The 24614-nt window shown below is 44.2% G+C and overlaps 3 protein-coding genes across 4 annotated transcripts in view; 1 reads left to right on the top strand and 2 right to left on the bottom strand.

The window, feature by feature from the left end:
- Window positions 1-129: 129 nt before the first annotated feature.
- Window positions 130-7691, bottom strand: LOC116399724 (mitoferrin-2-like). Its single transcript, XM_031877106.1, has 4 exons — window positions 7366-7691; window positions 3143-3371; window positions 2918-2974; window positions 130-2087 (listed from the first exon to the last, which is right to left on the bottom strand). The coding sequence occupies exons 1-4, from the start codon at window positions 7660-7662 to the stop codon at window positions 1504-1506; spliced, it is 1167 nt and encodes a 388-aa protein (XP_031732966.1). The 5' UTR covers window positions 7663-7691; the 3' UTR covers window positions 130-1503.
- A 1725-nt stretch (window positions 7692-9416) lies between these two features.
- On the top strand, window positions 9417-18913 carry LOC116399723 (ectonucleoside triphosphate diphosphohydrolase 7-like). 2 transcript variants are annotated; one of them, XM_031877105.1, is made up of 14 exons: window positions 9417-9574; window positions 10589-10660; window positions 10759-10938; window positions 11765-11970; window positions 12646-12796; window positions 13168-13271; window positions 13456-13515; window positions 13771-13916; window positions 14134-14300; window positions 14469-14670; window positions 14787-14906; window positions 15006-15091; window positions 16080-16241; window positions 16766-18913. In XM_031877105.1, exons 2-14 carry the CDS (start codon window positions 10653-10655, stop codon window positions 16986-16988), a joined length of 1815 nt encoding a protein of 604 aa, XP_031732965.1. In that variant the 5' UTR covers window positions 9417-9574; window positions 10589-10652; the 3' UTR covers window positions 16989-18913. The 2 variants fall into 2 exon arrangements, with proteins under 2 accessions (XP_031732965.1, XP_031732964.1); XM_031877104.1 differs by having other exon boundaries at window positions 13768-13916.
- Window positions 18914-22682: 3769 nt separating this feature from the next.
- Window positions 22683-24614, bottom strand: part of LOC116399725 (CREB3 regulatory factor-like) — a 15652-nt gene continuing 13720 nt past the window's right edge. The window contains exons 5-6 of the mRNA XM_031877107.1: window positions 23468-23596; window positions 22683-23187 (exon numbers count right to left, since the gene is read on the bottom strand). Of these exons, the coding sequence (XP_031732967.1) occupies window positions 23069-23187; window positions 23468-23596 (248 nt within the window). The 3' untranslated portion in view covers window positions 22683-23068. The remainder of the gene's footprint in view (window positions 23188-23467; window positions 23597-24614) is intronic.

The raw sequence follows: 24614 nt of genomic DNA, 5'->3' as shown, positions 1-24614 counted from the left end.
CACACACACACACACACACACACACACACACACACACACACACACACACACACACACACCTTAAGTGTTGATGGAAGTTAGCATCAAACTGGTTCCCTCCACTAAAAACACAGATTATTATTTTTTTCCATAGGATTTTGGATTATTGCAGAAAATGAACTCTGTAACAAACAATTATGAAACTCACGTTTTGTTCACAGCAAGATCACAAATTAAATGTGTAGGTCTGGGTCGATATGGAGAATATAACGTTTTTTTACCAAATACCACGATATCGATATCGTCAGGTGCTTCCACAAAAAATGAGATTTTTGATAAATAATCATCAGTAACGTGGATTTGATTCTTGTTATCATGCGACTGCAACGCAGCCTTTAAAACCAGGAACACTGATGTCTTTTCACCATAAATAAAATCTAAAACGATATCGGTTTAATATCAATATATTGGTTTAATATCAATACATCGCCCCGCCGTGGTGTGAATGTAATCAGCAGAAGTACAACGCTAACGCTCGCATATAAACTAACCTTTGGTGACGCAAACCCAACGAGGACGTTAAACTCGTCTCAACTCTCGTTAGCAATCGTCTTTTAGTACGCGTAGAAGCTTCTGAGTTCATCAGAGGGGAGTTTACCGACGTATTTTACATCGTAGAACAAAACGTTAAAATCTCTTCAGCTGGCGTTAACCACAGAACTTATTTCAGACATCTCACCAAGAACACACCGAAGTTAAGACGAGGGGACAGGAAGTGTTTCGGGACTCGTTCCTGGAGCTCTCTATACTCGAGGATTCTTTTATCCAAAACTAAACAACAAGGAGGATGATATATTACAGGCTTTGTGTCGCCCACATGATGTACTAGTTACTGTACAGCAGCACTTGTATTCAAACTAATTGGATGTTGCCGATTCTGTAATTCTCCAGCTGGTTTCTGTTGAGCTGTGCGCCCCCCGGTGGTCAGGAGGTGATATGGTCGTAACACCGACGCAGCTCTTCAGTATTTGTGTCGGGATGAACCGTGTTCTGGTTCTGACCTCAGACACACTGGATTGTAACTAGGACATTAAAGTAGGAGTTCTAGCCCTTTGTATGTTAAAAAAAAAAAAGATACAATTTCTACACAGTTCATTGGAAGTGAATGTAAACACCTTAAAGCTCAGAGTCATAGTTCAGTTAGACTGTCTCTGCGTTGACTAACGTTGAGTTGGGTAGTTGAAGCATCAGGATTCAGTGGGCGAGTTTAGGGAACCAGGACTTCCAGTCAGCGATTTAAAGGCCTGTTTTCTGTCAGATGGATGTTAATGGACATTAACCCCGATAATAAAGTAGACGTCTCCTAACATTCGTACGTGTCCTCGCCTGCTATGAAATAGATCAAACTCGGTTAATAGATCTCAGTAAACAAAATAAAAGTTTGCTCAAAGAATCTAAACTCTGGATCTCTCCAAACTCGTTGCGTTTTGCCCGAAACCCCAAAATCCTCGACCGCCAGATGTTTTATTTGTCGCTGTCACGATCTCCGTGCAGCTGCCTCTCGTGCTGCCGCTTGGTGATGATGTATTTGAAGAACTCGTAGACGGACCAGCTGATGGCCGTGGAGGGCATCTGGTAGATGATCCGGGCTTGGCCGCCTTTGAAGAAGGCCGGCGCCCCCCCCATCCTGTACACCGTCCGAAAAGCCTCTCCGAGGCCGGAGATGTGCCGGACGCCGGCGGACGCTCCCACCGCCGCCCCGCCGGCCGTCGCCGCCTCGGCCCGGATCACGTGTATGGCCTGAGCCTCCTGCGTGTTGAGGAGCGTCTTGCAGACGTCGAGCGGGGTGGTGATGGCGGCGGCGAGGGCTCCGGCCAGCGCGCCGGACACGACGTGGGACGACGGGTTGTACTGTCTGTGCGGGTTGAGCAGCTCCTGGAGGTACTCGTAGGTCATGAAGTGGAGCGCCTGGAAGGGCACGTTCATGGTCAGCTGGGTGGTGAAGCTGCGGTAGAACGCGGCCGGCCCGTCGTGCCTCAACAGAGACGCCGCACAGTGAAGCACGCCGCGGTACGGAGAGTTGAACATCTGCATCCGCTGTTTCACAACTGAAGAGAGAAGAGACCAAAAATAAATGTTTGTATTTTACGTGATTGCTCAATCTAACGGGGAACTGGAAAGAGGAACTCTGAGGAAAGCAGGAACACTAGAAAGAAAGAAGTGTAACCAAACTGTCTCAAAAACACCCGGTTTTCTTAATACAATTATTATAATTATGAGCACATCTCTGACAAGACAAAAAGTGGTGGTTTTGTGTGATTTGTTTCTACATATCTGTCGATTCAATCAACTAGTCGAGAAGTTGACGTGTTAGTGGACTAAGAATTCCTCTGCTGGAGAACAGCCGTACTTATTTTGCTCAAAACAGTCTGTTGGTCTCAACAGAAATATGATGATTAATACATATAAATGAATGTCCCTCATAGACTGAACTGTCGCAGTAACGTTTGGGTTTACAGCCGAGTCTGTAGCTCCATCAAGTGTCCTGATGGTAGAATGACACCGTCGGGGATTTAAGGGTCTTTGAAAGGAGGACTTCTATAAATAGACCAACAGAGAGGCTTCACAGTGCAGAAGAAAAAGGAGCTAAAACAATTTTTATGGATTAAAACAAATCTTGCAATTATTAGTGTCAATGATGCATTATTAGAGTTAGTGTAAACAGCTCATAATTCATCTCTAATATTTACTTATGTTGTACGTCTCCTCACACATCATGATAACTTTATTATCCACCTTCACTAAATCCTCATTTTCACTGAGCAGAGCCTGAAGGCACCATAATGTAACATAAGTGAACCTCCAGTTGGTTAGCCGTTAGCGGTGCTGCTAACGTAACTAGCTCTCCTGTTGATTTAAACACTGACTGATTGTTTACCTTCGGCTGGGTTCATGATGACGTCATGCAGCACTGTGGCCATGCAACCGGCCACTCCTGTAGAGCAGAGAAAACCATTAAGATGAAGCTCAAGCCTCAACAACGTCCTCCACTGTCATCAAACTGACATTTAAAATCAAACAAGTGCCTTAAAAGGAGTTGATAAATAGTGTTTTAGAAGCTATGGTACATTTGAGCATCATGGGTGAAAAATGTTCACCTTACCATTTGCAAAGTGGCTGTTGGCTCCAGGGTGGATGGTGTCGCTGAGCGAGAACTTGATCTTCTCGTAGCTGGCGAAGTAGAGCGCGTGAGCAGGCCCCGCCCCCACCGCCAGCACGTTCACCCCTCTGATTGGTCGCCACACGCCCTCCGTCCGCACAATCTGCTGCAGGGCGTCCATCACGTTCCTGTAGCGTGCCCCCGGCTCCGGGTGAAGGCTCTGCATGCGAGTCTGGTGTGAGAGGAACAGACAGATGCGTAAGACTAGATGTTACTAGTCAACAGTTACATTCATGTCACGCTGCAATGTTCACATGGTCTGTTCCACAGAGCTAACGTAGGCCCAAATACAAGCCCCGAGCTCGATTAACGTCAGGCGACAAGCTAACAGGGCTAGCCCTGGCTAACAGGACAAGTTAATAAGTATTTTTCATAAATCATTTCCAGCTTGACAGAACTAGTTCATTTTTTTTTAGATCAGTACCCGATGCTCACACAAAGAAAAACTTACAATGCATCTCAAACCATCAAAGTTCAGGACGTCTACAGTCCTGCAAATATCTGAACAACCAGGTGATGGATCGTTAAAGACAAATGAAGCTTGGGTGACTAAGACAAGTTGTAGTTTCGCTATTCTGTGTACAAATTTCTAGTAGTTTGTGTCGCACACATCCCACTCAGAGTCTGCCAACTTAAAAAAAAACAAAAACAAAAAAAAAAACCCACACCAACTCCCGGGCAGAGTTAATTTAAAGCGTCAGAGAAACGAACGCAGTAGAAGTCGCCAACCACAAACCACGAATGAGGACGGAGAGAGCTGAATGCAGCCAGGAAGGGTTGCAAAAACAAAACAAAAATACAGCCCACCGCTCGCACGGCTCAGATAAGCATCACTGTAAGCATAACAAACTAAATTCCCCCAGACGAAGATGGCACAAGCGTCAAGTTTTTCCTAACATGCAATAAGTGACCTTCTCCTGCCTCCTACACCCTCAGGCGGACATGGTGGTCCTGCTTCTAGGAAATGGTGACTCACATGGAATGTGCTCAGTCATCCACCATATGAAAAACATCTTCAAGTCTGGTGGGGGGGGAGAAAGAGAAACCAAAAACTGAATCAGGTGTCGGTGAACAACAGACAACACCGAGGGCTTTGTGTTCACGCCACTTCTTCACATGGTAACGAAGTACCGTGTACCATTATTAAGACTCAGGAGAGTACGGCAGCTGAAGCTTGCATGCAACGCAAGACAACCATTTTAAAGCTGCATTTGTCAACTCACGAGGACCTCAGTCACACAAGCAACAGCTGAGAGGCACTCACAGCGGAGTCACCGGCTCACTCTTGTGACATATGGTGTTGTGTATTGCAAACAGGAAGTGAAGAAGACCATGATACATGTTTGTAGCACTGGATACTTTAACTAAAAGATCTGAATTTTGTGCCTTTAAAATGTATTATGCACATACTGATATTTCAGAGACGGTCCATGTTCTCTGTGTTGGCATTACAAATGTTATATTTTAATCTTTGTGTCACATGTTACTCGTCCACTCACCAGTCACTGTAGCCGGTGATGTTTGAGACAACATGGTGCCATGTATTTATAATTACACCTTCAATCAGACTGTTACTGGAAGCGAAAGACGTTTCAACAAGGAAGTAAATCTCTGACATTCTTTGTCTTTACAGACGTTATTGTCACGTCAATGTCGTCGGAGTCAATGTGTCGGAAATCAATTAGCTGCTTGATAACTTCGAAACAATCAAGTCTGTATTTTCCGTTTCCATCTGTGATAAAATTGTGTTTTTCTGTCTCGGTATGTTGAGCAGGTTAGTGTTTAGTGAGCATTACACCATCAGTCTAATAGACACAGGGGTGTTTGTCTACACTTCACTGAGACATCTAGGATGAGGACATCTTGTTGCAGTGTGCTTAAGTTTGGTATTTAATGTTGTTGTTTTTGCCAAGCACCAATACCCTGGAAGGGTCAAGTAAGAGAGTATATGTGCGTGTGTTTGTTTGACTCAAACCTGGCCGATAAAAACCCTCGAACAAGTAACGCAACTCTCACTTTATCCTGACGACTAACAGAAGAGACCACTCCACTGATTCTACGCATCGAACTGTGTTTGAAAGTCTTGGCGAGTACTACGGCATATATGAAAAGAGTTGTATACGGTACTTTGTAAGCTACCCGTCCTATTATAATTGGACTGTTTTATTGTATCTTTGTACCAATAAATAAAATGAGTATGTTGCGGCTCCAGGGAGAGCCGCTGGAAGTTGGTCAACAGAATTTAAGTATACAAACAGAAGAGATCAGGTTTAAAGTAACGCTGTAAAGTCCTCTGATGAATGAGGAAACGGGAAACTGAGTCTGAAATTAGTGGCAAGAAGGAACAAAGAGATAAAAGATGTTTGCCAACCAGGAACGAAGATGGTGAAAATAGGGAATCTTGGGGACGAGGAAGTTGCCCGCCAAACATTACTGGAATTATAATATATATATATATATTTTTTTTTGTAAAGCACTTCCTCCTTCTACTGAAACAGGCAGCCACAGTCTGGACCGGAGGGGTAACAGAAAAAAAACACATTAAAGATCGTTCACCTTTTCTCTTAAGTTACGTTTTGTACTCATTTAATTTAGGTTCATGGAGCTCAGTTTAAATTAAAAAAAAAAAAAAAGAGCTTTTTGTTACATTTATTTGTTCAATGCGTTCTATAAATGATGAAACAGATGTCAACATTGGAGTTTGGCAAACTGTATTAACATTAAATTATCTTTCTTGACAATGCTGATTCATTTTTACAAGTCATAATCACTATGTGACCATTTACAATGACCACACACACACACACACACGCACGCACACACGCATGCACGCGTATGAGCTAATCATCAAGGAATTTGTTGTGAACAAGAGCTTTGTTTGATGGACCACAGCTCAGTGAGAACTGGTTGTTCTTTATCTTCCGACACAACACAAAGAACTCGAGTCTGTATGAAGAGCATGTATACCCGTAGGGTTTTAATTTCCTCCATTAGTATGTAGTGCACTGCATTGTGGGTCAATAGTGTTGCATCAAACCACACTCGAGTCTAGATTAAGTGAACTTATTATGCGTAACAAGCACGGGTGAACTTCTGAATGCTAAACAATCTACTTGGTTAGAAATAGCATTTATGTGTAACTCAAACAGTGAGAAACACATGAGTGCAGAGGTTTACAGTCAAAGTTCAGAGATCTGTTAGAAAGTCATGTGACATCCGTCATATTATACAAGACTTGTCTTCAGGAAGATTACAGCGGTGTAGTAAAACCGTGCAACTCCTGATAAAGGAGAAAAATACCAGGATGAATAGTGAATCGAACTGTGTCCACTCCACTGTTGACAGTTTTTACCATAACAATAAAAAAGTAGTATGTTTAGGTAATCATAAAACTATCTAGTTATGTAATCTGTATTAGTTTACAGTAAATACACACACTACCATCTTCCAAACCAAGGTGTGTGTGTTATTTCATAGAATTCATCCATCTATACTGTCGACTGTTGATCTAGTGACAGATGGACCCCTCTGTGTTAATCATCCACTTCTTTCTCTTCACGGACTTTCCCCTTTAAATCCTCAGTGAACAGACCAATATTCACATCAACTATCTAACATTATTTGTGTAAAAAAAAAAAAAAAAAAAAAAGTACAAAACTGAGGAATAGCATAACAATGATAATGTCTCTCAATTGAGATATACCCATTTGAATAAGAACTGTGAAAAAAGTGTTGATTTAAGTAAGATTTAAGATTCCGCTAAAAAGGAGAGACAGGTCAGTTACGGACATGTCCGATAATGGAGGCACGTTAACCAGAAAGGCGCAACTGCTGCTAGCTAGTAGGCTCGTGAGATGAGACGCAACTGTCAGTTTGTAATTACACAAATAATTAACTACATGAACGTTGAAATGTTGTAAACATACTCACTCGGGTTGTTTTTCAGTGACAACATTGTGTTGCGTTATTTTATGTTTATGTAATGTTAGTTAACTGACCTCTGTTAGCTACGGTTAGCCCCGTTGCCTACGGTTAGCCCTGTTAGCTTGTAGCCTAACGTTAATCGAGCTCGGGGCTTGTATTGGGCCTACGTTAGCTCTATGGTTTAACGTGACGTGAACGAGGCATGCAGACATTTCTAAATAAGCAGCGTGTTGCTTCAGTACCTTGACACAGTCGATGGGGTACATGAGGCAGTGCTCCATGATTCCAGCCACGGATCCTGCCAGCATGTGTGTGCTGGTGGCGGCTCCTTGAGGCAGTCCTTCATAGTCTATCTCAGGCTCCTCCACAGAGGTCGAGGTCTCCGGAGTTACTCGATGCAACATCTGCTCCCCTGTCATTCTCTGCGAAAGAGACCCAACAAACTTCCCCGTGGCGTCCAGCAGCCTGCCGCCAATCCATCGAAGCTCTGCCCCGGCTGCGGAGCCTGTAACCCGACTGTCTACGCCCGGCGTTTCCATGGACGTTTCTCCGTGGACCTGGAGTCCAGGCAGGTGGGACCTCGGTGGGTTTGTCAAGGAAGCGGAAGCTGATTGGCCATGGTTGACTGTCAATCACTACCAGTCCCTCCAATTGGCCGAGTCTGTCTCGTAATAAAGGCGGGTAAATAAAGTGGGCGGAGTTTTAGCGTCATGTGGGTGTTGATGATTTTGTAACATCAGGAAGTCACGTGTATTTACGGGAAACGTTTTAAACGGGACGTCCCAAACTGGAATTATAACTATACAGTATATATACAAAATATACACAACTTTGGATTTAAATATCACAGTATAACTTATATTGTCTACTTCATTATCTGAACCTATTAGCTTTTACAATACGATAAGATAAGATAAGATAAGATAAGATAAGACAAGATAAGATAAGATAATATAAGATAAGATAAGATAGACTTTATTGTCCAGAAGGAAATTAATTTGTCTTGGACACACATCGTAGAGTATCTGCTGTTTAAAAAACTAAATGTAATGCTTTAATAATATTGGATAAAATAAGAGCAACATACGTGTTGTTCTACACTCTCCATGTAGATCATTTATTGTAAGTCAATTAAATTAAATTAAATTGACATTAACAGCTGCAGCAATTATGAGGAAAACTAAATGTGTAGTTTGTCACCACTCACTTTAGATATCAATTACTTTGTGGGATACAAAAAAATGCACACATGACTGTTGAATAAAATCTCACACATTTTAATCATAACTTCGAGGTGGAGACATTTTCAAACAACAATGACACAATTACAATGACAAATCAAACAATACAAACCATTAAAATGTCCCAGTTTAAGTGTCAAGCACTTCAAAATTCATGTTACTCATCTTACTCATTCATTTTACTTTCTATCACAGTGTTTTAGACAGAATAGGTCTGAAAATAAAACTATTTCCTGATTGACCTGATTTGATCATTTGCCAAAATGATGCAAAGACATTGTAATCGATGGTTTTGACAGAAAGTCTCTCTCGTGCAACAAGACGATTCTATTCAAATTGTCCTCGTTGATTTCTATCTCTTCGCTCATAAGAACGTCCGCTGTTGGTCGGGCTGAATGAAGAGGCCGGTGACAAATATGAACTCTGAAGAAGATTAATCATCTACAGCATGTTCTTACGTTACGTGTCCACGTGGTGGCGCATGTTGCATTTGGTGTTCCTCGAGTTGGGGGTGAGAATGTGTGGCGAGATCCTTTCAAACTCTTAAAAATCCTGATTCAAATTTACAAATTGTGTTTTATATATACCCAGGTCTCTTACACACACACACACACACATGCACACACACACACACACACACACACACACACACACACACGCACACACACACACACACGCACGCACACACACGCGCACACACACACACACACACGCACACACACACACGCACACACACACACATGCACGCACACACACACGCACGCACACACACGCACACAGTGAGAGACTAACCCCTAACAGATACTTCTGCTCATTGAATAATAAAATGCATAATCCGAATACAAAATGTTTTCCAAAATGACGTCGGTATACCTGACGTTCAGTTAAAGAAAAATAAATACATAATGGCTCTATTTACATCACACGGCCACGCCACGCCCCCTTTCGGATTAACCGGAAGTGGGTGTGTCGTGATGTGCTACACACCAATGGCCGCAGCCGGACCGCCCAATTACGTATTTGACGACGTAGCCGACCGGAAGTCAGTTGGATTTGCGACCGCTTCCTCGTCTTCTTCTTCTTCTTCTTCTTCTTCTTCTTCTTCTTTCTTTTCTTTGAAATAATCTCATGATGATAACATCGTTTCTGTCGAAGGACTACTTTACCTGACGGACTGTGCTGTCATGGCGGAGGTGTGAGGCACGTGTAGGTGAGTTTATAGAACGCAGAATGAGAGCATATGGATACATTGTAGTCAGTAATACACGAATGAACTGTTCTATTTATTTATGCAACACTTTCATCTTATATAACTGGGACATAAGCCAGTTCTTCTACTGGCCTCTGTTAGAGATGTCACACTAATAGCATGGGACCATCTAAAATGAACATGGAGGTATTTATATAATATAATATACTACACTTTACTACATCATACCCATAGTACGTCTTATATTTGATATTATATTCTGATCTATATCATGCAGTAGTATATCTACACATCATGTTACACTATTACTACCTTTCACCTTCTATTGCTTCTCATATTATATCATAATTTACCTTTTTATACCTTTATGTTACTCTGATATTTGCATCATTAATGTCTCGCTCTTTTTTGTGTTCTGTTTTTACTTTTAAATCCCTTTTAATTATTTACTTCTTATACTTTATACTGTGCTGCTGTTTCTCCCCGGCCGAATTTCGCCACATGGATCAATAAAAGTATATCTTATCTTTAATACTCCAAAGTGCAGTGTTGTCGTTGTACTTGTACTTGTACTAGTAGATTAGAGTAATGACTTCATTTATGGTCCCATTGCAACGTTACAGCAGCAAAGTCCCACACTGTTAAATGTCCTACTGTAACCCTCCCTGGCACATCCTTTCTATATTAATATACACTTTTATAATATACTTGTTTTAACGTACTGTTATCTGTTTATTTACCTTGTTTTTAAATGATGTCTCGATTATTGTTTATTGTTGTGCACCATTCACCAAGTCAAATTCCTTCTATGTATAACGTACTAATAAACGCTTCTGATTCTGATACTCATCAATAAATAGAATAAACTATGAATAGACGCGACTGAAACCAGGACCATACCCTAACACATACGCTGTACTATGTTAGTTTAGGGCTGCAGCTAATGATTATTTTCACAACTGATTATTCATAAAGCACTGAGCAGTATTCTCTCCCTCTTTTCCCTTCCTGCAGGAGAAAAGCCACGACCATGAGGTGACGTCTGTGACATCTTGAATCATTTCTCCCACCGGCACATATGGCGAGGTAATAAACTGACAACAGCATCGACGAGAGCGTGATGTGGTTCGCGTTTAACATTATATGACCTGGTTTAACTCTGTGCTCCTCCTCCTCCTCCACAGGATCACTTTTTCCTGCCTGCCGGCCTCCTGGTACTGCAGCGTGTCCCTGCTGTCTCTGGGCTGCGCTCCCAGGCAGAGGCTGCTGCTGCTCTTCATCACCTCCGCCCTCCTCCTCCTGGGAACCTACCAGAGGCAGCTGTGGAGCGCGGGGCCGCGGCGGCCCGGGTCCCGAGTCAACAAGTGAGCGAACGTCAGAGCGAATCCTTAGGCCTCGTTGTGCTGGAACTCTGCACAAAGACAGAACCACCGTTACAGGGTACATTTTCTGTAAAGATCTTAAGCCGTGGGATAGCGGACGTGCACCTTCAGGGAAGATCAACAGTCTATCAAAAAATCGAATTCAATGTAGTAAACATGTAGTAAACATGTAGTAAACAGTTCCACAATGAGAGCCATGATGGGGAAATGTGCTGGAATCACACAACAAAATATTGCTTTAACAAAAACACTAATTAATTATTGAAGAAAGAAAACATTAATAAAATAAAACACTCTGTAGGTCACACAGTTTGACCACATGGCTGTTTTCAGTCCTCCGTGTGAACGTGGAAGCGAGCCAGCTGATAACGAGCTCTGTGAGAACAGTTATCTCATCTGTTTTTGAGGCCGGACGGCTCAACGCGACCTGAACTCACTTTGTGGGAACGACTGCAGGTGCTTCCATCAGAAACCAAGGACACGCAGAGATACAGACGGGACTTGTTAAAGGCACTCGGTAGTTTGTGTGTTTTTTCTACATTTAGTTTAATCAGACGTGGACTAAAAGCAGGAGAGTGCTATAAACAATGTGTCTGTTTCAGGGTTTCATCCAAAGCACCATACGTGGAATATTTTGTGTTGGTGTAGCCTGTGGGAGGCAAACCTATCTGTTGCCAGACATGAAAATATTCCCTCCTACGCTTCTTTTAATGAACATGTACTCTGTATATATATATATATATATATATATATATATACACAAGGAGCGTATTCTTCATCTCGTGTTTCTGTGTTCTGTCTCCTCCAGATACCTCTCCATCGCAGAGTCCATGGAGGTCACCAACGTCTTGGACCCGGCTCTGAATTATGGGATCGTGGTGGACTGTGGCAGCAGTGGCTCTCGGGTCTTTGTGTACTACTGGCCCCCCCACAACGGGAACCCTCACACGCTGCTGGACATCCGACAGATGAGGGACCGCGACCGCAAGCCGGTCGTCAAGAAGATCAAACCCGGTGAGGAGGCGGTTTGTTCTTTTGTCACATTTCATCGCGAGACCGCCTGTGATTTTAGTACGATTTTAAAAAAGCTAAACTACTAAATCGAATCCATCTGCTCCTCGTGAAATCTTTAGAGGAAACAATCTTCTAAACATAGAAACATGTCTGCACGTCAGCGCAGGTGTTTCTCCTGATTCATAGTTCAAAAGCTGTTCGAGCTGCTGTGCTTGTATCCGACTCTGTGACTCTTTGTCAGCTCATAAAGTCATTAAAAAGCTGTGACAGCGATCCCACAGTAATAAGTCATCACTGTCTCTACCTGTGATTATACGTAACATGCAGGCTAATAATGCTTATAATCAGTTATTTATCAAAAGCATTGAAGTGCTGCATTAACTTCTGTCGGTCACGGGAGTTTCATCTTGTTGGGTCCTGATGATGCTGGATGACGAGTTCCCCGTCTAGTCTGCATGACGTCATGTTTACTCCTCTTGGTTCGTTTGTAAGAAGTCAGTGTGAACAGGAACCGGACCAGAACTAACCCTGTTTCCCCCCCCATGGTGCAGAACTACAGGTGTGACAAACGTTGCCGTATACGTCACTAACAAAAGAAGAGATGCCCCTTAATAGTCATTTGAATGCAAGCGTTATAATGAGTCGTCTCTTATGCGTCTTATGCTCTCTCTTCAGGTATCTCCACGCTGTCCAACACGCCGACGCAGGCCAGCGACTACCTCCACCCTCTGCTCCGCTTCGCTGCCGCTCACGTCCCGAGGAGCAAACACAAAGAGACGCCGCTCTACATCCTCTGCACCGCTGGCATGAGGCTGCTGCCCGACAGGTCGACAAAAGCTTTTACGTGAAGTTCCAATAACTTTAAATCATACACTCAACCTGTCCATTATAAATGCAGTCTTAATACGACAGTCCTGCAGTAACTCCTTCATGAAGGTATAATGTTCAGCTGAGCTGTATTGCGTCATACAGAGAGGTGTGTAAAGCTGTCCTCATTGATATAAATACAAACACCTTTCAGTGTAATGTGATACTATTCTACAGCACCGCAAACACAACCTCTCTCTAAAACAAAATAAACCATATATAACCTTCATGAAGGGAGGATTTCTGTTGTATTAGACGGCATTAAGGTGCATTTATATATATTATATATATATATATATATATTATATATTCTGGTTTCTCTGTATGTAGCCAGCAGGCGGACATCTTGGACGACCTGGTCACTGATGTTCCCCTGGAGTTCGACTTCCTGTTTTCCAGCTCCCATGCTGAGGTCATCTCTGGGAAACAAGAAGGTGAGCTGATTGTTTGCTCTGAGCTGCTTTGAGTACTAGTCTATATATTAACCTAAAGAGAATGCAGCGTTCACTGTGGCAGGAATGATCCTTAAAGCCGCTCTAACTGCTTCCTGTGTTGTGTTTGTGTGTCTCCCCATCACGGTTGTGGTGACGTGTTTCCTGTTTCCTCTCAACCCTGAAGGAGTGTATGCATGGATTGGCATTAACTTTGTGTTGGGCCGCTTCGATCATGCTGATGAAGGTGAGTGTGAAGGAGTTAAAGGGTCAGTTCAGATGTTCTGAAGTGTGTGTGTGTGAGGTTCTCCTCCACAGTCAGTGTTCTACTACAGTAGATGAGTTTATAGAAGACTGTGGAGAAGAACCTCATACAAACACACTTCATAACATCTGAACTGTCTCTTGAACAAGACGTATCTGAAATTGACACTGACTCTTTTACAAAACAAACAAACACAATAACAGAATAACGCTCTAATATCTTCATGTTTCTCAGAAGACGCGACAGTTGAGGTGACAACGGGGTCTCAGAACCAGCGGCCAATCAGCAGGCGGCGCACAGTGGGCATCATGGATATGGGCGGAGCTTCACTGCAGATTGCCTACGAGGTGCCGAGCGCCATCACCTTCACTTCACCACAAGAAGTAAGGTTAACCGTTAGGTGGCTGTTATCGATGAGGGCTGCAGCTGACGTTTGTCTTCATTCGGTTAATCGGCTGGATTATTTTCTGGATCGATCATTTTGTCTGTAAATCGACACAGTTGCAGATTAATGGACTAATTGTTCGCGCATCGATTCTTGACATTAAAATCATTATGTTGAGAGTTCATGTCTCTGTATTGTGTTTGTTTGTTCTTTAGGAGGAGGCAGGGAAGAGTGTCCTCGCTGAGTTTAATCTGGGCTGTGACGTCGAGCACACGCAACACGTCTACAGAGTCTACGTCACCACCTTCCTCGGCTTCGGGGGAAACATGGCGAGGCAGCGATACGAGGACCAGCTGATCAACAACACGCTGGCAAAGAACAGGTTCAGACTTTATTAATATTTGTTCAAGCTGCTTTCATCTCCTCTCATTTCTTTTCAACGCTACATTCCTCACAACCTCTCTCTGCCTTTAAAGCAACGTTCAATTCACATCTATTTGGATGATTGTTGCCTGTAAACGTTGAGCTTTCCATGCTCCTGTTGGTCCAGGTTTCTCACCACGCAGACGGGCCTGAGCGAGGACCAGCCGTACCTGGATCCCTGTCTGCCGGTCAGCCTGTCGGACACAGTGGTGAAGGGCAACCGCACGGTGTACCTGAGGGGTCAGGGCGACTGGAGCCGGTGTCGAGAGGCCGTGCGACCTTTCCTGGGCCTCCACAACGGCACCATGTCACCGGGGGGCGTCTACCAGGTACGATCGAACCCGGCAGACGCCCTTTGTCTTCAAGTCACAGCTCACTGGACAACCTGGATTTGATTCCTCACAATGCAGAACAATCACTTTTAACGCCATGTTTTATTTTTTAGGCTCCCATCAATTTCAGCAACAGTGAGTTCTACGGTTTCTCAGAGTTCTTTTACTGTATGGAGGACGTCCTGAGGCTGGGAGGACCGTATGACAGCCACAAGTACTCCAGAGCTGCTACGGTATGTATCCTTTCACGAGGAACTTGGCTGTAAAATATCATTTCACTTTTTTTTCCTTTTTCTGGTTGAACATTGTGTCTGTTCTTGTTTTCCCTGCAGGACTACTGCCTCACCAAGTGGTCGATACTGAAACAGCGTCTGGACAACAAGCTGTTCTCTCAGCAGGCCGACGTCTACAGACTCAAGTAAGTTCGTCTTCATCTTCATCTTCTGCCAATAATGTTTCAGAAAGAAGCAGATCTTTCATCGTATTCTCTGTTCGGGCAGACCGATACTCACAAGCTCCTCATTTGGTATCGATTCCTTTAGAAAAATAAATCAACAATAAATGATAGAAATACAAACGGCATCACTTTCAAACGTTTCTGTACGTTAGTGCCAAAACAGCCCTGATACGTCTGAGTGGTCACATGACACAGTCGCACACATCAAACATGTGAGAAAACGTCAGGAAGGAAACGTAGATAAAAACAACACACCCTGAAAGTTAAATGGAGTTTTATTATTTAATCAAAGTATTTCTGTCAAATACTTTTTTGACACTAAACATTTTACTTACTTGTACTCAGCTTTGCTTTTATAGTAAATGTATTAATTATGTGGTGAGAGGATCTCCTGCAGATAGAAAGCACAGGAAGAGTATTGTTCTGTCATATTATATCAGAGATAAACACAGTTGCAATATTCATTCATTCACAATATTTCATTTATTTAATCTATTTTAATAGTTACAGCATGTTGCGGATTTGTTTTTAGGTGCAAAGCGTGTCCTTTACGACCACAAGGAGGTGCTGTTGTAGTTCATATTTGTGCCACTTGTCTGCAAAACAATAACATGGTTAATAAAGATGCAGGTCATTGAGTTATTCAAACCTTCAGTGGATGTAAGAAAAACAATCAAAAACAGAAACTCTGATTTAGTAAATTAAACTCTTTCTGAATATAAAGCAGGCTCGTCACTGAGCTTTGGAAAGGACTTGATTTTTGGAACAATTAACACGTTTAAGTGTTAAAAGTGGAGAAATAGTCGAGGCCGACTGTTCGACCAGCGAGCAACAGATGTGTTAATGATTTCACAAAGAAAGTTCAAATATTTAGCATCAAAGATGGAACTTAATCAACAATCAATAACTTTAACTGTCCAGCTGTCACCCTGCTCTCTCGTTCTCTCAGGCTTCAGTGCTTTAAGTCGGGCTGGATGTACGAGGTGCTGCACTCCGGCTTCCGGTTCCCAACCGACTACCCGAATCTGAAAACGGCCCAGCTGGTTTACGACAAGGAGGTGCAGTGGACTCTGGGAGCCATCCTGTTTAAAACCCGATTCCTGCCTCTCAGGTAACGCCATCATTTACGACACACACACACACACACACCTATGAAAGAATCTTACTCCTAAATGTGTCCGTTTCAGGGTGAATCTATATGATGTCATCGCTGTAGTTGGTGTTTAGTTTGAATCTCCTACCGTCACAGTCTGACCTCCAGCAAACAAATCTCAATATGCACATTTATTTACACAATGAATGATAAACATACGAGTCCTCCATCTTCTATCACGGTGACTCCTTTTCTCTGGAGTAGAAGACGTTTATATATATTTTAAGACAATGGAAAGATGGTTGTTTACTTAAAATAGTTCCAAAACTAATCGTCTTCACATTAATATACCAATTTTAAAAGGTGTGATTGCACGTTTTAAATCAATAAAAGATCACTTTGGGTTGGAATGGTGTCAAATAAAGACTTTCCTAAAGAGGGTAATTAAAGTAGCTTACTACTTAAATATCTCTAAGTGACTGAGAGGTGCAAGTTGACGTTTTGCTGTTCAGCATCATAGATAATTTGGTTTTCCTCTCCAGGGACCTGCGGCAGGAAACCCTGCGACAGAACCAGAACCACCCCAGCTGGCTGCGCTCCTCCTTCCTCTACAACCACCACCTGTTCTCGCTCTGCATCCTGGTGGTGGTGCTGGCCATCCTGCTCTACATCCTGCGCCTGCGGAGGATCCACCAGCGGGAGCAGCGGCAGGCCGATGCCCTGAACCTCCTCTGGGTCGAGGAGGGAGAGGCCCTCCTCGCCTGAGAGGCCGCGTTATAGTACAGCTGACGAGTGCGACGACGGAGGACGGATGAGGAACCTGGAGATTACTCACCAGATGCTCGCTTGGCCACTTTATTGAGAAACAGCCGAGTACAGAGAGTTTTAATGAGCCGGGAAATCAAACTCCTCTGTATGTTCTTTGATCTGGCAGCTTCAAACTCAGATCCCTTCTCAGACCGGAGAGACGTTCTCTGTGTTCACTTTCTTCTGTGGAAAGAAGAAAGGAATCAACTCGGCACAACAGGATGGAACAACTACCATCGGGGTGTTTTGTTTTAATTGTGAAGAAAAGTGAGTAAGACAAGTACGTGTGTGTGTGTGTGTGTGTGTGTGTGTGTGTGTTAGGTTAGGTAGTAATATGGGACACATTTTAAAATACACAAATACTGTATATCTACACAAATATCCCTATAACTATCATCAGTTAGCTTCCCATTTGATCCAAAGCCATGTTTTTATTTATGTCAGTTAGCCTGGATTCAGTGGGGGGGGGGGTGTATCTCACCTGAGGGACAGAGGTGGTTCATCATAAGAAGATGGATTTGTAGACCATTCACACCCATGCTAAAGGCACATAAGAAAGAAATGCAGCTCAAGTGGTTCCAACGGGATTCATGTGTTTTATATTTAAAATATTCATGTGGGAGAAAAGTAAGCGCAACACCTGCTAGCAGCGCGGCCGTGGACTTAATTTAATGTTAAAATTAGATATCAGCCGAGCTTGTTAATGTTAAAACCTGCGTTAATGTTAGCCAGCATGTTTAGAGTTAGCTGTGACATAACTGTTAGCATGCTAATGTTGGTTAATTTATCTTAAGGTACAGCTGAGTTCAACGAAGTGTAGCTGAGCTTAAAATGACCACTGTTCAGGGGTTCAGGTGACCACTTATTTTTCTCTACATCTGTTCTTCATACGAGTGCGTCATGTGATCTTTGAGTATCTTCATCTGGTGACGCATTTGAACATTCCTCTCTGCAAACAAGAGAGAGAAGAAGCTCTCAGGTTTTGGTTCACCTTAAATCTCTCTTTCACTGTATTAAATATACTCCTCATCAATACGGTTAAAACCAGACCACCACCGCTGTCCTGCCAAGACCTCCGATCCAGCTCAGGTGTTGATCCGAGGGAAGCTGAGATGGAGCGGAGAGGTCTGCTCAGTGTTTGGCTGAGCGGGTGCTGAGAGCAGACGAAGGCCTGCAGGCTCCTGATTCAAACAGATGCGCTCCGATCTGATCTGAATAAAGATCCACGGACAAATAGAGAGAAGGAAACCGGTCAAAACGGATGCTTGGATGAAGCAAAAAAAAGTATATGTGAGATGTGAATGTGTGGTTTTTAAAATGAAGCCATTTTGAGGAAAAAAAGCCACAAAAAAGAGGGTCCATTGTTTTCAGTTTTATGCATTTCATATCTGTAAATGAAGCCAGTTAGTTTTTCTTTGGGAGTCTTTTGTTATGTGCTGAGGGTGCAGCTCTGCAGCAAACCATGACGATGCAAATATGTGTCTGAGAAGCAAACTTCTAGAGAAGTTGAATCATGTGTTGATCCCACAGTGGGAGTTTTTTGTCGTTGATTTGTTGTTAACCTCCGTCTCCTCGTCTGTACTTCAAAAACACACTTCCTGCACCGGTTACAGGAGTCTACAGCAGCCACGGTGTGACGTTTAAAATCACTTCCTTTGACCTCGTTGTGAGGTGTCCAGGCTTCCTGCTGCTCCTCTGATGTTTTTGACTCCTGACCTGGGACCAGTGGTGGACTGTGTCCTCCCAGAGCTGGGCATTGTGCAATGTTTAACAGGGATTCACTGAAGGGGACTTTTTATTTTCGTTTTTAAATTGAGGTACCTTTTTAACATCAATGTGAATAGAAACTATTCCAATAAAAGATCCTTTTTGTAATAAAAAAATCTGTCTCGAGTTTTGACTGTTGTGTGCCTCCAACTATATTTATATATAAACCACTTACCAGGTGACGCCAGTAAGTCCTTGAGGGTTCAGGGTTTGAGGCTTTAGGGGACATTTGGGATTTGGGCCTACAGCAGCTGCTCCTCTGTAAGACAACAGAGGGTTAAAGTGAACCCGGAAGCTGGGGGAGGAGCCTGATCGGCAGTTGGCTCGTGACTGTAGTGTGGCCTGCTGGCGGCGCTGTGCAGCGTGCCTCGATCACACGGTCACCTCACCTACAACTTAACACCTGGAAGTCAAGTTTTTTAACAATATAATAATCAGTTCTACTTTCATTATGTCCAAACATAGCGCAGCACGTTTCTGAAGGGAAGTTAAAGGAACACAGACACCGTTCTTATCTTAAAAATATACTTTTAATACAACAGCTGCATATAAATATTAAAATATACATTATACAGGTGTACAGTACACTCACACAAAACAAAAAATATTAGGCTTCTATTTGTACGGCACTTCTTGTATTTCTTTTTTTAAATTTTTTGAACTATTTTCTCAAAGGTAACTTACTGACGAAGGACATTAAAGATGAGTTAATGTGTTAACAGGTCCGAAGTATTACTGTAGTATCGTGATTACTGGGTTACGGAGAGACGGACAGAAAAGAGAAGAAGTATAAGAGTTGCTGTACATTATATGACACGGCGTTGTGGAATGTTTGCTCTTCTTCATTCAACATGTTTTCAGATGGATTTAAAGATATTCGGTCTTCTCTCGTCTCACTTAGAACGAAAACCGGCCCTCCGATCCCGACAGAACCGGCTCACTCGGGTTTTTGGTTAAAGCCACAAAGGTTTGTCTCTCAGCGGCCTCTCGTGTCTCATCATCACAGTTCAGATGTTTTCAAAACAGGTTGTTTCCGGGTCTTTTAAATGACCTTCTGGGTGGTTTTTGTTGAAAGATCACCAGAGACTTTAATATTTCGTTAATTAAATAAAACAGATGCTTATCTTTGAATGTAGTGACGAGACACCAGGGGCGCAAACAACACCTGCAAGTCTAAAACTGACACCTCCCTCCATCCAGATGGAGGTTTCCAGGCCAGTGACACAGGAGGAGGAGGAGGAGGGGGCATCAAGATGCAGACTGCAGCAGCGAGCTGCAGAGACTCCTCCTCCTCCTCCTCCTCCTCCTCTGTAGCTGTCAGCGCGTGACAGCGGGGTGGAGGTGGCGGTGGGATTAAGAGGTCTCGGATAAACTGTTCCGAGGCCCCATCGGCTCCAAGTGCCGTTTCCCCCGGCCTCCTCTGCCCCGGAGGCCCGTCGCCTTTGAAACCGGAGACCCCTCCCCCCCGGGCACCCAGAGGTCAGCGGCGTCCCACCAGTGTCAGCTTACTGATGGGTCTATTCAGCCCGGGCCTCAACGGCGACGGTGGAGAAGGACGGCTCCTCCGTCTCTCCACTCTACTTAGTGTTTTTAATAGAAGACAGTCCGTCTCCAACAGAAGATGTGGCTCACAGTCAAACGCTGCTGGAGTCAATGCATTTAAAACAGAGTTCCTCATTAGCAGCCCCTCTAGACATCTCAGGAACCTGGTGAGCTGAATCTCTTCTGTCTTTAGGGTTTCAAGCTGTCGCTGACCCACAAAACAGCTGACGTGGATCCAGCTTTCACTAAAAAAAACTCTGTTTACTTCCTTCTGTCTCCAGCAGACGGTGACGCCCGATGAGGAAGTGACTCAGATAAGAGTCGTCCGAGTTTAAGTAAAGTCATTGTCCAAATTAGGTCAGACTTCTGCTGAATCTCAGAGCTGAGAGCATCTGTCTTCTTCAAAATCCCAGCGGTGCCTCGGTTGACCCGGGCCCGGGTCAACCGAGGCACCGCTAACCCGAGCCGGGTTCCTGGAAAGCAGTCACGTGAAAACCCGACCAGGCTTTCTGGGGTGACATCACACTTATCTGTCTTTGGCATCAGAGCTTTAAAAGCTCAGACCACCACGAGGAAACTTTTCCATCTGGACCACAAGACTACATTTCCCAGGACCACGAGCGAGACCTGAAGCAGGTGAAGAGTTTAAGGTCCGCTGCTCTTTTCCTGGTGGAGGCAGGAAATGGAGTTTCCATAGGAGGCGAACGTTGCAGCGCTTTGTAATGCGGCCCAGACGGGAGTCAAGGTTGAAAAACAGAAAAGGGGGGAATGCTCAGCTAACAGCCGCTCCTCTGAGTCCATGTTCACAGGAACCGGTGCCAGCTACTGTTTCCATGTATAGGCTTTAATCTGAAAGGGAAATGTTTTGGTTGTCTTTTTATTAAACATTTTTTGGCAGAATATGTGATCGGACCCAACGCAGGGTTTGTTTTTCTTCTAAGTAAAGTCAAGTGAAGTCAGCTGGGAGCAGTAGCCATGGGTTCCTTTACCTCAGATCCGGCATAACAACACAGGTCCCTGTGGCTCTGAGCTGCAGGCACTTCAGAAAGGCGTCATTATGCAAACAAACGGCCTCTTACAACAGAACATGCCGGTTACTGCCCCCCCCCCCCCTGCTCACATTTGCATTGCTAGTTATTTCTTACAGTAGCACCGTACTCAAACAAAACCGAGACCGGTCGGTCACAAAGCGCTGAGCGCCCACGACGAGCCTCTCAATCGATAGCTGTCTTCAGACAGAAAGGTTCTCTCTCTCTTTCGGAGGATCTGAAGCGCTCCACCAAGGTGCTTAGTTGCTCTTTCTTACCACAGTGCAATTCAAAGAGTCCTTGACTTTTTTTTTTAATGTCCAACAACATTTAGAGACCTTGGACAGGTCGGTCTACAGCTTCGGCAAAGACCACAGAAGAAAAGGCAGATTTTTAAAAAATCTCTCATGACCGACGCCCACGACGTGAGCGGTGGCAAATACAACAAAATCATAATAAAAAACAACAACGAAACAAATCTTATTTGCTTTCTAGATCTACAAGTGTTATTCTCTCTAGTTGTCGTTGCAATTCAGGAAGGTGCGCTACATAAGTCAGGTCAGGGGGCTGAGGAGAGGGCTCGGGGGACTCTTTCCCTTTTGTGGGTGAATAATAAAAATGAAGCCGAGCTGGAAGGCCGACCACACAGCAAACCGTCAGTCGCTTCCTGTCTGTCTGTCTCGCTCGGGTCCGTGACAGTAGTGCATTTTGGGTGAATAGAACGTCGTCCTTTTTAACGGACCATGACAACAATCACAAAATATGTCAGTCGCCCCCCCCCCCACGAAACAAAACGATGTGTTAATGGTTGGCAGCATCCGGAGCAGCGAGCGCTTTTGGTGTCTTGAGTGGTTTCAGTATCTTTGGTCAGTTTGAATTAAGGTGCAGTTTCTTTTTCTTTTTCTTCTTTTAGACTTTGCTTACATTTTAATGGGATGAAGGGGTGTTAAAGAGGGGGGGGGGGTTAAAGCACCAAGGACTTTGTTTCCCTTAACAGCTGGACTTGTTGCAGATGTTCCAGATGCCGATGCAATGCGAATGGTATGCAGTGCTTCTATAGGAGCCCAGCTAAAAATATATATATATATTTTTTTTTTTTCCCACTTCCTTATTTTAAGCACTTCCTTTATCCTCAAATGCCCCCTGTGGCCCCCGCCTCACTACCGGCCCCCCTGCCGACAACTACGACCATCTACAAAAAACAGTGCAATGTCTATTCATAGGCACACTGGGATACAGATACAGCACACAGAGAGGGAGAGAGGAACGCTATATACGCTCATACAGTATGTATATATACACACACACACACACACACACACACACACACACACACACACACACACGGACAGACGGACAGAACACAGAGACGTCAGCAGCAGCAGCAGATCTGGCCTGGCGGTGGTTGTGGTGCAGCCTGCAGAGACGGAGCGGTGAAGACGGTTTGGAGGGCCAACAGCAGACGACCAGGAGCAGGGTGGCAATTTACTGCCATTTTGTTTAGGCTACTCCTTCTTCCTCCTCCTCCTCCTCCTCCTCCTCCTCCTTCCTCTTCTTCTTCCCAGCATCTCCACCCTCTTTGCTTATACTCGAGTGTGTACATCGTCGAGGAGCGTGGTCAGTTGGTTGGTGGTGCTGGGAGGGAGGAGGCGTGGAAAGAGACGGGGGAGAGGAGGAGGTTGGGGGAGACGACGGGTGAGTTTAGCCCGCCGCCTCATCACCTCCCTGCGGGGGGGGCTCTTTGCGTTGGTTCGGACCGCCCGCGCTGGCCGCCAAAATCCTCTGCACAAAGTCTTTGGTCCGCCCAGCGACTAAAGGACCTTTAAATTGGGACGGTGTGATGGAAAGAAGAGAAAGACTCCTTAAAAGATGAGGGTCAACATGGCAGAATATGTCAACTACTTAAATCCTGTTTCTAGATTATATTTTCACTATTAGATAAAATAATAATAAAGCACACTGCTAGGTATTGGAGAGCATAACATATGTCGCTAACACGTTAGCATGAAGCTCCAGACCCTTGTATATTTATCACATAACGGGACAGACTGCACGCATTTCTTTAAGATTTGTGGAGTTGGTCGTGTTTGTGTTGCTCACCGCTGGACTCTCGGAGGATGTCCTCCAGACGTTGGGTCATCCCTCGCTCGTCCGTGTCCTCCTCCTCGCTGCTCTCCACCCGCAGTCGGATCACCTCCTTGATCTGCAGCAGAGCTCCCAGCAGGTTCTCTGTGCAGCGAAAAACACAGTTACAACTAATACTTTCATCACCTGAAGCCCGATGAAGCAGGTGATGAAAAAAGAACACCTGCAATGACGTCACTGATTGACAGCTTCAATCCGTATTTCTGTTTTTAAATGTTTTTAAACTGCAGCTTGTCCATCAAAGCACTTTGTAAACTCTGTATTCAACAAGAGAAGTCAAAGCTTCATGTGATAAAGCTGCATTCCCTCTAGTGTCCACCAGGGGGCGACTCCTCTGGTTGTATAGAAGTCTATGAGAAAATGACTCTACTTCTCTCTTGATTTATTACCTCAGTAAACATTGTAAACATGAGGTTATGGTCTCAATCTCTAGTTTCAAGTCTTCTTCAATACAGCATGATGTTCATTTAGTACATTATGGTCCATTTAGAGTCAAACAGACCATAAAGCAGGGGATGCTTTAGGGCGGGGCTTACTGTGATTGACAGGTCTCTACCAGAGACGTATACGACGTCTCTACGTCTCTCCTCCTCAGTCCAAATATGGTTACTTCCTGTTCACTGGTTGCAAAAAGTCAAGATGGCGACGGCGAAATCAGCAAACTCGAGGCTTCAAAACATCAGCCCACAAACCAACGGGTGACGTCACGATGACTACGTGACCTTCTTATATTCAGTCTGTGTTTGGGACTAACGTTGAGGTTTGATGGTGGACCAACAGATCAGACTGGGTCTGAACTGGGCAGCTTCCTGGTGTGAATGTGCTTCGATAAGAATCATTGGACCCTTCTGTTATTTTGGCTCCCTGCTCCTGTTCGTGGTCATGTGACCTGGTGGCGCCATGACACCCCTCCTGTTGCCGTGACGCCCCTCCTGTCAGCTTCGTCTGGATCGGAATCCTCTTTTGTCTGTGTGTGTGCGTGTGTGTGTGTGTGAGTGAGTGTGTGTGGTCGAAGGACCACAGTGGATCTGACCATTTCCTTCGACTCTACATCTCACACACACACACACACACACACACACACACACACACACACACACAC

The sequence above is a fragment of the Anarrhichthys ocellatus genome, unplaced genomic scaffold (assembly GCF_004355925.1).
Source record: "Anarrhichthys ocellatus isolate YVR2014 unplaced genomic scaffold, GSC_Weel_1.0 scaffold126, whole genome shotgun sequence".
NCBI classification, from domain to species: Eukaryota; Metazoa; Chordata; class Actinopteri; order Perciformes; family Anarhichadidae; genus Anarrhichthys; species Anarrhichthys ocellatus.
The sequence above is the reverse complement of the archived record's forward strand: the minus strand, read 5'-3'. Positions and strand labels throughout refer to the sequence as shown.

Excerpts from the sequence above, each read along its gene's own strand:
- LOC116399724 (XM_031877106.1), bottom strand. The coding sequence starts at position 7,662 with ATGGAAACGCCGGGCGTAGACAGTCGGGTTACAGGCTCCGCAGCCGGG. Across the intron at positions 3,372-7,365 it reads ACCCCATCGACTGTGTCAAG|ACTCGCATGCAGAGCCTTCA; the intron begins GTACTGAAGCAA and ends CTCTCACACCAG. Across the intron at positions 2,088-2,917 it reads CATCATGAACCCAGCCGAAG|TTGTGAAACAGCGGATGCAG; the intron begins GTAAACAATCAG and ends TTCTCTCTTCAG.
- LOC116399723 (XM_031877104.1), top strand. Across the intron at positions 11,971-12,645 it reads CGTCAAGAAGATCAAACCCG|GTATCTCCACGCTGTCCAAC; the intron begins GTGAGGAGGCGG and ends CTCTCTCTTCAG. Across the intron at positions 16,242-16,765 it reads ACCCGATTCCTGCCTCTCAG|GGACCTGCGGCAGGAAACCC; the intron begins GTAACGCCATCA and ends TTTCCTCTCCAG.